The sequence below is a fragment of the Habropoda laboriosa genome, unplaced genomic scaffold (assembly GCF_001263275.1).
Source record: "Habropoda laboriosa isolate 0110345459 unplaced genomic scaffold, ASM126327v1 scaffold46, whole genome shotgun sequence".
Lineage (NCBI taxonomy): Eukaryota > Metazoa > Arthropoda > Insecta > Hymenoptera > Apidae > Habropoda > Habropoda laboriosa.
This window is the reverse complement of record NW_017100145.1, coordinates 352590-364751: the sequence shown is the minus strand read 5'-3', so window position 1 is coordinate 364751 and position 12162 is coordinate 352590. Positions and strand designations below refer to the sequence as shown.

General features: G+C 31.6%; 4 protein-coding genes across 4 annotated transcripts in view; 2 read left to right on the top strand and 2 right to left on the bottom strand.

Annotated features, from left to right (window-relative positions):
- Positions 1-4472, top strand: part of LOC108574369 (kinesin-like protein KIF14) — a 12141-nt gene extending 7669 nt beyond the window's left edge. The window contains exons 6-12 of the mRNA XM_017936952.1: positions 1277-1437; positions 1697-1897; positions 2062-2334; positions 2813-2885; positions 2966-3135; positions 3216-3678; positions 3756-4472. Coding sequence (XP_017792441.1) covers positions 1277-1437; positions 1697-1897; positions 2062-2334; positions 2813-2885; positions 2966-3135; positions 3216-3678; positions 3756-4472 — 2058 coding nt within the window. The remainder of the gene's footprint in view (positions 1-1276; positions 1438-1696; positions 1898-2061; positions 2335-2812; positions 2886-2965; positions 3136-3215; positions 3679-3755) is intronic.
- A 328-nt stretch (positions 4473-4800) lies between these two features.
- Positions 4801-6263, bottom strand: LOC108574413 (pyridine nucleotide-disulfide oxidoreductase domain-containing protein 1). Its single transcript, XM_017937000.1, has one exon. The coding sequence runs from the start codon at positions 6232-6234 to the stop codon at positions 4801-4803; it is 1434 nt and encodes a 477-aa protein (XP_017792489.1). The 5' UTR covers positions 6235-6263.
- LOC108574148 (28S ribosomal protein S18b, mitochondrial) lies at positions 6240-7130 on the bottom strand. The gene is made up of 5 exons (XM_017936678.1): positions 7065-7130; positions 6858-7005; positions 6694-6791; positions 6492-6622; positions 6240-6417 (listed from the first exon to the last, which is right to left on the bottom strand). Exons 1-5 carry the CDS (start codon positions 7128-7130, stop codon positions 6291-6293), a joined length of 570 nt encoding a protein of 189 aa, XP_017792167.1. The 3' UTR covers positions 6240-6290.
- Positions 7131-8790: 1660 nt separating this feature from the next.
- The window catches only part of LOC108574358 (serine/threonine-protein phosphatase 1 regulatory subunit 10), a 13124-nt gene continuing 9752 nt past the window's right edge, over positions 8791-12162 (top strand). Inside the window, exons 1-4 of the mRNA XM_017936940.1 lie at positions 8791-8861; positions 9035-9100; positions 9696-9880; positions 10220-12102. Of these exons, the coding sequence (XP_017792429.1) occupies positions 9098-9100; positions 9696-9880; positions 10220-12102 (2071 nt within the window). The 5' untranslated portion in view covers positions 8791-8861; positions 9035-9097. The remainder of the gene's footprint in view (positions 8862-9034; positions 9101-9695; positions 9881-10219; positions 12103-12162) is intronic.

The following is a 12162-nucleotide window of genomic DNA, read 5'->3' as shown; positions in this document are numbered from 1 at the left end:
ATTTCAGAGACAGCCCAAAGCTTGCCGTAATATTGATATTTTGCAAGTACTAAATAGTTTAATAATCACCAGATGATATGTTATATTTTACAGCGAGATTTGTTATGTAATCGAATGGAACGGATACATTATGTACGAGCACGTGGTATTTCTGTACGAAGCAATCGTATATCACGGGCATTTTTTTTTGTTTTCAAATAACCTTAACTATGGAGGGAAAAAGAAAATAAATATAAGCTCGGTTAACTGATAACAACACCAGTAGGATTATAAAGTGTAATAAAAACGCAAACGTTACATTGGACCGTGTGCAAAAATACATAACGTACTTAAAAAGAAGCAATTAATTTTTTTCGAACTTAATAAAACATAAATAAAAAAAAAACAGATGAATTATTCATGATACCCTGATTTCGATATCTTATCTCGTACGTTTTCTTTGTCGCCGGAATCAATTGATGATTATATCCGGATTAAAATCTCCCGTGGAGTACAGTTCAAGTGTCTCAATCAATAACCGGGTACGATTAAAAAAAAAAAAAAATAAAAGAAGAAAAGAGAGAAAAAGTGCTTTAGAAGAAGATTTTCGAAAGCACGCACTCCAACGATTAGGGATTGCGAAGTATTTGAAATTTTATCGTTTTATTGTTTCAACAAGTTCTGTCCTTAATGGTAATGAAATATCGCGTTGAGATCTGTTGATTTTTAACGCGTTCGGAGATAATCGAGAATTCTGTTAGACAAGGAAGAAAAAAATGAAGCGAAGGCAAAGGTGAAGAAGGTTTTTTCCAATGTTGAACGTTGACTTTACCTGTAAACCTCTACTTTACATACCTCTCTTTACATAATTTAGCAAGGAATTTCATGTTCTATTTGATGTCTTATGGGTTTATTAATTATATCAGGATAACGTTTAAGAAATATACGTCAAGGTGTGATCGATAACAGAACGAGTACATCATTCGTACAAGATTAAACTTGTGATCGTTCTTTTTCGGACCAACATTATCTTATCACACAAGATACTAAAAAATCTAGATTATAAGTTAGATAAAACCTCGTGAAATCTAAAATGCGAAACTAACCACGCACGTCACGTGTTATCATATAAATAAAGATAATGTTAATGAAGATATTTCGATGTAATTTGACATGCACATTTTGTGTAATTAATTATGTATACACTTCAACAACTCCAGATTTTTCTGTATTTGAATTAAAAGAAGAAAAAAATGTATTACTTCATTTTCTTATTTCTTTTCTTTTAATCCATTAGGAAAGTCTCGGAGGAAATTCAAGAACTGCAATGCTTGGAACAGTGTCACCAGCCAATATACACTTAGAGGAGACGCTTGCAACACTTCGATACGCTTGTCAAGCTCGAGCTATCGTTAATCGTATTCGAATCAATGAAGATCCACACGAGAAATTAATTCGGTAATGGTTGTATAATGGTTTTGTACAAACGAAGAACGTTGATTTGTACGAACACGATAAAACTCCCGTGTTATTTCACGTTTCCACTTTCTTCATTAAATGAAATTCAAATGTTTCCAAGCAAATTTACGTTCTCACAGTTTGAGATAGGGAAACAAAAGAAACACACTATCGTGCATATTACGAGTGCAACTTTAATTTTTAACAAGCTTTAACCTGTGAATTTTAACGTTAAGGGTAATTATGATTTTTCTATCAGAGAATTGAAAGCGGAAGTGCTGCGGTTGCGTTGCGTTCGCGAAGGATACGAGAAGAAACTTGGCATATCTCCGCGGTGTCTTCTCGATTCTATCGGACCGGTTAACGAAAGTAACGTTAAAATTAAGCAGAAACAGGAAGAAATCGATAAGCTGAAGGATCAATTGAAAAAAACCGAGGAACAATTAGCGACAACTCAAATGTAAGTTTCCATTCGAAACGTTCCACGATTTTCTATGATTCACAATTATAATGATTATTTTACGAAGAAATTAGATTAGTAGATTTTTCTGGAAACGGATCGAAGGATAAGCGCTGTTCACCAAACGTGAAGATTGAAAAATATTCAGCTGTTGTAAATTTCAGGACCTGGCAAACGAAATTACGGGATACCGAGGAGAAGAAGAATTCTGAGTTGAAATACTTACGTCGCTGTGGTATCGCTATCGAGCTCGATTTTCACGAGAAGGATAAACAACCGTGTCTTATAAATCTCGCGGCCGATCCAATGTTGTCCGGTACGCTTTTGTATATCATTCCTCCGGGATTGGTTCGAATTGGAAAAAATTCCGGTTGTCACAACTCTTCCGAACATTTGGATATCATGTTGGATGGACCGCTGGTTAGGCCTTTACACTGGTTAGTTTATGGGTCGTTTGCACTTCGGTGGTTTGAAGGGATGATACGTTCCATGGACTTATCCACGTTTTTTTCACTTCTGTTCATCTTCTTCTCCATTGCCTGGTTGATTTACAGCTTGCTGCTTTGTCGATTGCGGTGCAGGAAAATGTTATCCTCTGTCCATCTCTGTTTACCACCATTACCTATTTCTTACCGATGCATGTTCATTGCCCTGCTTTTCTCATATTGTCAAGAGTAACGTTTTCATTAATCCAATATTGTTGTTTTAAGAATCTGCATGACGATTTCCTGTGTGATTTAATTTTAGGTGTATGATGTGGTTGTTCGCTAATCGATCGTCACGATTCGATATGTTGCACTTCCATCATACTTAAAAACGCTTACGTTTTGATAAACAGATATGCAAGATATAACTAGAATTATTTTCGCTGATATATCTGTCTAATTTATGTTTTTCTTTTTATGTATTTAACAGTACTATTGAAAACAATAATGGAAAACTTATGTTGTCGTCAGAAATGGAGGGAGATACGTACGTTAATGGAGAGGTATACGATATATTTGATATTTATGTTATTATTTTGTTTTTATTATTACTTAAAAAAAAAAATGATTTATCATATTATAGGTGGTAACTGGGAAAGTTACTTTGAAACATGGTGATCGATTAGTAATTGGTGGCAATCATTATTTTAAAGTCTCAAATCCGCACGATGAGCATAGTAACATACAAATTTCAACGCAAGCTATAGACTACGAATTTGCTTATCAAGAAATCCTGAAAGTACAAGAAGGGAAGTATGTATTTGCAATAATTTTCTTCATTCGACGAATGTTCACGATAAAATGTACTTAATATTAGTTTTTATTTAACATAGATTAAGAGCAGAACTGGAAGAAAGTAAACAGAAAGCAGTAAAAGAATTAGAAAATGCGAAGCGAGAAGTTGAGATGCAATTAGGATCTCAAAAATTATCGTATGAACGCAAAATTGAAATTCTTGGTTTTACGGTTGAGGAACAAAAAGTCGCATTAGAACAAATTTGTCAAAAGAAGAAAGAATTAGAACTGGAAAAAGAATTGCTTGAAAATGAAGTTGAAACCAATAATAAATTAAAGCAAATACAATTGGACCAAAAGAAAATTAATGTTGCGCCGTATAAATCTAATTTTTTACAAGAACTGGAAAATATTTTAAACGAGCAGACAGCAGATGCGGAATTCGCTCTCAAAATGAAAGCTAGCAAAGATGCAATAAGTGGTGGTGGTATTAGTTTACATGAAATGCAACTTTTGGTAAAAGAAGCTACCGAACGATGTAGAGAAGTCGGCATTAATTATGTATGTACCTTTCATATAAATCATGCTCTAAAACATATATCTTTTATATAATTGTGTAATTAATTGTTACATTTTAGGAATTTGATCAACAGCAAGTAATTGTTAATAAAACTTTGCAACCAGTAATTCGTATACGTAACAAAGACAGCATGAAAGAAACACTATGGCAACCAATGCGATTTTTAGATTGGGTTCATCGTTTACGAGATTACGATATAGAAGATTCAATAAAAGAGTTATGCACAACAGATGAGGTTTGGGAACCCTATGAAAATACGGAAACTTTCGAGGATTCCTTAAATAGTAGTCGAATTTCGATAAATATGACACCAGTGAAAAAACATTTAAATGAAAGTTTACAACAGCTTACATTAGATACTTCTGTACTTGGAAGCACGTTTAATCAAACGCTTGATATTTCTAAGGATCAAGAAACTATAAATACTTGCCTTATTCAAATAGAACTTGCTACAAAAACTTTACGCAAATTATGCGGTAGAAATAGTGGAATACAAACACTCACAGAATCCCTTAATAGTATGCAAACCATCATTAATAGTTTGCGTGATAGTTTAGAAGTGAAAGACTTAAGTAAATACACAAATGAAAGCGTGACTTCTACTCTGAATCACAGTAGTACTGTAAGTGAAAACTCTGACAATATAAATACATTTCCTGGAAATTGCAATATAAAATTTGCTTCACCAACAAAATCTACGTTACGTAATAATGCTAAAGGTTTGGATAAGAAAAGTGTAAGATTTACAGGTAAATTAAAAAATGAGTTAACGTAGTAAAAATACTACGTAATTAAATAAGATAGTTACTTAGAAAGAGACTTAAAATGGAGCAAAGAAATATGTTTAGTTACACTTATAAGTAATTGTACCATTTTATTTCTTATTACTCATAAGGTGTTATGTGATATTTGTATATGTATATCTACGTAAAATACTACTATATAAACGTCACTTAAATTTAAACAAGATCTGTAAAATTATAATAATATTATTCAAAAACACAACTTAAATAAGCGTTTTATACTGAATAAAGTATATTTGATTATTAGTACTAAACTAATACAATGTACTATGTTTTGTTAAATTTAACTTTTATATACAATTAATCAAAATAATCCTCGATATCAATATCAGGATTTAATAAGTCTTCCCCATAAATACTTAAATCCAATTGATTAAGTATTAAATTCTCACACATTTCTTCCAAATCAGTATCTCCAATCAATACTGCTCCTTGCATTCTGCCATCTTTTAGTATAAGTTTTATATATTCTTGTCCTTTAGTCATTCGTAACAATATCTCATAATTGTTTTCTAATTTTTGTCCATTACACAAACCAAGTAAAACCACTTTGTAACCAAAAAACTTAGTTACATGAGTAAAAAGTTCAAAACAAAAGTCTTGTAGGAATTCTTCATTTCTTAATTTAGACACCATTGATTTTGCTACATATCGTCCCATCTGATATGCTTGAGTCCACAATCTCATTTGAAACCAATGTTTTGCTAATTCCCAACCAGCACTGCATACATCTCCAGCAGCATAAATATCTTGTTCTGAAGTTTCCAGTTTCCAATCTACTAGCAGTCCTCCATCTTCTCCTTTTTTTAGATCTTCTAAACCTGTTATATTGGAATTTGGTATTACACCTGTTGCTGATACAATAAAATCACAACCAATAATTTTCCCATTTGTTAATTCAACATATGTAGACCACTCTTGCATAGGATCAAATTCTTTTTCTTCTAATTCATTAAGAATTTTAAGTATTTCACATTCATATTCCACTTGTACTTTAGCACATTTAAGAAAATCACCTTTTACATCAAAACTGTTATGCCAATCTGGACCTAAAGCTGCTCCACCTTTTACAGGTGCAAGGTCGGATACTACATACCTCATTCTTTTAGTAGGAGCATTTACATCGGTATTTGCAGATGTATCAGTTTTATATACTTTATCTATAAAAAATTCTGCAGCTCCAGGATCAACAAATGTTGCAGAAATATGTTTATCCTTAATTACCCATATCATTTCAACACCATCCACTTCATGTACAATTTCAGTAGCAATACCTCCATTTCCAACTATTATAATTCGTTTTGAATTTTTTATTTTGTTAGAAAACTGAAGGACAGATTCTGTATCTCTTATTCCTAGTACAAAGTTATTATGTTCAGCTATAAGTTTTGGTCTAGCACCATTACAAAGACATAGCATTTTATAGTTTATAATTTTTCCATTTTGAGTTTCCACTTGTTTATTTAAAACATTTACTCTTACTACAGAATCATTAATAATTTTTAATGAATTATATGCTTCTGTCAAAAGTATTGTTTCCTTCTCTTCTATATCAAATTGCATTAATGTTTTACCAAGGGGAATTATATTTCTAACTGCTTTTATTAAAGGACTTGCACTAATAAGGATGATTTCTTCCTCTGGGGCAAGAAAAGCTATACTTTCTGCACAGGATACTCCTGCAATACCACCTCCTACTATTGCAAATGTACAGTTTATTTCTTCTTTATCCATATTGTATGATTTATTTTTTAAATGTAAATGTTTAAATACAAGGTAAATTTAATGCATTAATTTTTCCATTCTACATAATCATAATATCTGAAGGGAACATCATATGTAAGTATACCATATTCTTTTGCTTTTATTATTGCAACACATAAATCTTTGTAAGCCTTCTGACAAAGCCCAGTGAAACTGCAAGTAAAATAAAGAATAGTGATTACATAAGTGATTTATATTTTTTCTGTATCTATGAAAATTAAACTTACTTATAATGTAAAATTTGTCCATCATATTGAGAAATAAATTGTCTTAATAAATCAATATTATGATAATCAAGAATTAAATATTCATCCCTGCATATTGGACATGGACTACCAGTAGCAATTAATCCACCTCTCTAAAAGATGTATAAAATTATTTTGATACTTGTATAGATGAAAACATTTATGTATATTTAAAAATACATACAATACATGTTGCTCGTGTTTTTCTTGGCAAAATATTACCCTTGTAATTTCGCCTATACTGTTTCCAAACAGGATCGTTCCCGTAAGTTTCTTTATAAGCTAATATAAGATATAAATATGATAAAAATTGTACTAAAATAAAGATTACATTATGTAAGTACAAACCTTTACTTTTTAAATATTTCATACTAATCTCTACAGGAATAATTTTAGTTCTATCTTTTGAAGAAGGAACTGCTACATTTGCTCTTTTTTCATCTTGCGCTTCATCATGTTGTATAAATGTAAGATGTAAAAATTTCAACGGTATAACCTAACAATATTATAAAGTATTACATCACTGTCGACAATGATTACCTTAGTAATTCTTACTTTTGGAGTTAAATTGGATCGAAAAAGTGATGCAGCTAACTGCAATTTATTTAATATCAAAGGCATTACTTTACACTTAGAATTATTTTTCTGACAATTATTCTGCAAATGATACTATCCAACGTTTATGCAATGCAAGCAAAAACCGGAATTCTTCTACATGAACATGAAACACTTAAACGTAATAAACGTTGATGATTATTTCGCTATTTATAAAACTACTAATTGAATCTTATAATAAAATTTTATTACATATTTTCGTACTTGTTTATCTTAATTCTTTTATAACATTTAAAGCATATTTATTTAATATCAGTTACTAATGCTAGAAAATAAATTTTTACTTATTTTTATTATTATAACTTGTTCATAGAAGAGATTGATTTGACTAAAGTCTACTTATAATTTTGTGGCGGAAACTAGTCAAATAGTAAATTAAATACATTATTAGACATAAATGTTATATACAGTTTAATAATTAACTCTAATTAGATTAAGTATTTTTTGTATTTTATGTTGTATTACTTATGATCTTGATATAATTTGACGAACAAAATAATCTTACGCTTGATTCACTTAGGGAAAATAGAACATTTCCGGTTCGGGCGTAACAGCAGCTTCTACGTAGTTAGGTGAGAATAATTTTACTCCAGTTAAAAGTAAATTTTGGAATTGTTCAACAAGATATCACAAGAAAATCAACATTCAGGTAATAAAAGTAAAATTTAAACAATGTTTGATTGCAGATGACAGATCAACAAGAAGATATTTGCGGATTTTGGACAATTTTATAGCGTTTGCCGATGCGTAGCCTATTTTCATCAAAGCATAGGGCCACATCGTTTTTGTGTATAGGAAATGCTAAATTTCTTATACACTGCTGTGAACATTTATTTTCCATAAAAAGGATTTAATTGTTAATCAAATGTGAGTGGCTTTTCTGTCGTTCAAAAAAGCCGAAGTATATTTTTTCAACAACTTTTAATTTGAAACAACTAGTAAAGTCTCATACAGTTTTCTTACTCATTAGATTATTACCATACAATTTTAAGCATAGTTGATAATGGTTATAATAAAAATAGAAGAAAATTAATATAAAAATATTTGAGACTTAAAGCAAGGTGAAATAATGTACTAGTGATGCAAGTTCATAACATATTGTTGGGACTTTCGAATATTTATGATAGAAATTGCATGAAAGATATCTGTTATATTTTAAACTTGCACGAGTGATAATTGAATATTATTGAAGCGTTATTAAAAGTGTTAGTGGTTGGATAAGCTTAAGAAAATTTACAATTTTGGCAAAATTCTAATGTAGCACAAATGGACAATCATAGTGTGCTATAAATAGAAATTACTCGGTGATGTCAAGTGATGGGATGGGGTCGCTACAATTATTGGTCGACGTTAAAGGGGATTCGAAACGCGATTGGTTGGTTGTGTAACCATTCTGGGTGGGATATGCGCGGAAGTATTGCGCAGAAGGAGATCCGCCAGTTGACCATCGAGTGATCGCCGTTGACCGAGGAGCTTGCATTTCACATTGATAGTTTTCCTATTTGTAGATTTTGTTGCTTAATTTCAGTATTTAAAGTTACCTCTTATCAGGGAATGAAAAAAATATTGAAAACATAATTCAAATAGAAAATATTCGGTACAGAAATCATTTGAATTGGCATTTCCGATTCGTGAGGTAGATTTGTATAATACGATGAAAGGGCAATGAGGATAGCAAAGTATCTCAAGACTTTTGTATTTGCAAATAATTATCGGTGAAAATATATTTAGGTGTAGGTAATAATCTTTTATAAAGTAATTATATACCCGTAAATAGGAAATTTCGTTAGCTATGTTTTACGTTCGTGAAAATTTCCAACAATATGGCGGTGTACGTGTACGCTTAGCCTTGAAGAAGATCGTTACGTTTGCTCATTGAAGAAAAAAAATATCTTTGTGTTTTATTACAGATTTACGTCATGATCCTATGTTTGTACTTCAATATGCGTTAAATCATCAAGAATATCATCAAAATGGTAAGTCAAGTTATTTATTAGAATCAGTTATTTTCCTTTTACTTCGTAAATTTCTTGAGAGAGGGCGCCATGTACGACAAATTACGATTGGTAAATTGGAAGGGGAAAGCGGTAGGATCAATAACCTTCGTTCATATGACCTCGTATCCTATTTCTGGCGTCGCCAACTTTTAATGATCGTACGAACGTTTAGGTAGTACAATGAGAGCTTTTATGAAACTAATGTAATATGTATTAATAATACTCATATTGAGTAACAAAATGGGGAAGGTAAATGATCTTAGCGCTTTTGTATTTGCGTGCTTATTTAATATCCTTTTTTTATATTGTTAGAATTGTTATGTATTAATTTGATGATATTTTATTGTAACGTATAATTTATTATTAATGCAGTAATGATAATCTATGTTAAAAATTTGTGTGAAGTAATGTGTGTTTGAAGAAAAGTTTTTATTTTTTTCTTTTTTTTTGAAAGTAATGGAAGGTTGACTTCTGTAGAATTGTCAATTTTAACAATTGCATTTAGTTTTTTATACCTATATACATAATCTTTCAAAAATTTAAGGAGTGTAATATTTTGCATGTGCTTTTTCAGCCACGTATAGATCCTCTATCCTTATTGAAATGTCTTAGTGTTTTACTGGGGCCAACTGGAGGTATTAAAAGTAAAGAGGAAGTTCATCGATTGGCTAATTTAATGACAAAGTTTTCAAAGAAACTTGTTTCAAAATGCATTTACATACAAATACTAAAAACTACAGATACCGATTTACTTAGCCAGTGAGTATACACTTGTTTTTCTTCAAATTATCTAATATTCATTACAAAATAGTGCAATTGGTTAAATGTTTACATGAAAATTAAAATTTTGTCGTGCATACTGGTATGCACATGTTTCATATAATCATGTGAGATATAAAATATATACTAGAGTAAAAAAATAAGAACTTTGAACCACTGGATGGTTTCACTGATAACCTATACTTTATTGATGCAGGTCTCACAAAATAACTTAAATTAAGAAAAAATATTTTGTTAAAAAATTAATATATTCTTAAAGTAAAAATTTTATAATGAAACAGCTTTCAATTTGAACAATTTATTATTTTTTTTGTTTAGATTTATGGGTGCTGGAGGTTGGAATCTCATTCATATGTGGCTTACTGATGGTATTCTTGCAAAAAATTGGGCTCTTATTCAAGAACTTTTAGAACTTTTATTGTTATGCCCAGTAGATATTGAAAGGTTAAAAAGTAACAATTGCCCAAAATTAATAAAAGGTCTATCTAAAGAAGGGAGTCATCAAGGTGTAAGAGTGTTAGCTAGTCGATTGGTTGAACAGTGGTTAAAAATAGTGAAAGGAGAAGCTGCACCAAATTCTGTGCCAGCTCAAATCATGACTATTCCAGTACAAAGTACTGGAACTCTAGGGCAGAGTTTGGTATCTCAGTCAACACATCAGCAACAGCAACAGTATTCCATACATTGTGGTATTCAACAAGTTTCTGATGGTTCAGAAAATGCAACAGTTCAGGTGCAAGATTTGCAATTTATTCCAAACTCCACATCAACTATTGCAGTATCTCACATTCAACAACAGCAGCAGCAACAACAATCGCAAGAACAACAGCAACTACAAGAGAGGGCAACTATACAACCTTTACAATTGCAAGTTGTTAGTAAGCCACAGCAGGTGCAAATACAACAGCAATTATCATCACAGCAATCAAAAAAGCCAGCTTTTGTTGTGGTATCTACATCTTCACAATCTCCAGTTCCTGTGTATAAAATTACAATTCGTGAAGGCAAACAGATTCTTACAAAAGTGGAGACAGATGCTGCAAATATTAATAGTGTTTTGAATACGAATAGTACAAATGTAGAGGTCAATGGAGATGTTGTGGATGATACTCTTCCTGTGAAGCAAACTCCTGAGGAAGCAGTATCTGCAGAATTTAGTGATGGTGTAGTCAGTGGTCAAGATTGTGAAACAGACATTGCACAATCTGAAAACTTAGACCAGGTTTCAAGTGAAGTGAAACAGACTGTAGTAGATTTCACAGATATTCCTGATGTGGAAGTTAAAAATAAAGAAAATAAAGACATTAAAGATCTTAAAGATAATGTTAGTAGTGAAAGTAGTAAATCTAGTAATAAGGAAAATCGGGACTCTTCTAAGAAGGATGAGAAAAAATCTACTAGTTCAGATAAAAAAAGTCATCACAGTTCATCTTCATCCTCCAAAAGTTCTTCTAAACATACCTCAAGTTCCAGTTCACATCGTTCTAGTTCCACATCTTACAAATCTAGTAGTCATCGTTCTAGTTCTAGCAGTAGTTCAAAAAGTTCTAGTTCCAAGGACAAGTCTTCCAAGGACAAGGAAAAGCACCATTCATCTAACTCATCCAGTAAACATAGTTCTAGTAAAAGTAAATCGGATAAAGAACGAGAAAAAGAAAAACAGAAGAAGGACCAGGCTGAAAAGGATAAAGCAACTTTGGAAAAGGTCCAAGGGCAAGCACTGAGTTCAAAATTGGGAAAAATACCCAAAAAGAAAGCAGAAGAAGAAAAGTCAGGCGATGCAGCTGTAAGAAAGTCGTCGACGGACTCTCGGGATAGTTCGAAAGAAAATAAGACTGATTCAAAGAAAGTTATTGGAATGCCAGAGAAGAAGAACATTTCTATTTCCATTGAGAGTAGGAAGAATTCTCAGGATGCTACAACACGGCCAAAGACTGTGAAAACATTTAACTCTAAATTCAGATCAACAGGTTTGGAGGAGGAAGTAAAACCTCCACCACCCAGATCAGCAAAGAAACCAAATCCTATAATTGATAAAAAGGTCATACCTCAAAAATTACCAGTTTTGAAAAGGCCATCTCCACTGAGGGAAGCTATTCCAACAGCAGAAAAACGAGCTAAGTTGTCATTGGATTCACCAACTACACCTCCAAGTGAAGAGAAGAAAGGAGGCATCAAATTAATACCACCAAAACCAAAACGTAAGTATTACCCAGTGTCTCAAATATTATATTTAAAAATTTCTCTTTGCAAGTATTATG

Coding starts and splice junctions, on each gene's coding strand:
- LOC108574148 (XM_017936678.1), bottom strand. CDS start 7,130: ATGCCTTTGATATTAAATAAATTGCAGTTAGCTGCATCACTTTTTCGA. Junction 7,006..7,064: donor GATCCAATTTAACTCCAAAA/GTAAGAATTACT, acceptor TAATATTGTTAG/GTTATACCGTTGAAATTTTT. Junction 6,792..6,857: donor GAAATATTTAAAAAGTAAAG/GTTTGTACTTAC, acceptor ATCTTATATTAG/CTTATAAAGAAACTTACGGG.
- LOC108574413 (XM_017937000.1), bottom strand. CDS start 6,234: ATGGATAAAGAAGAAATAAACTGTACATTTGCAATAGTAGGAGGTGGT.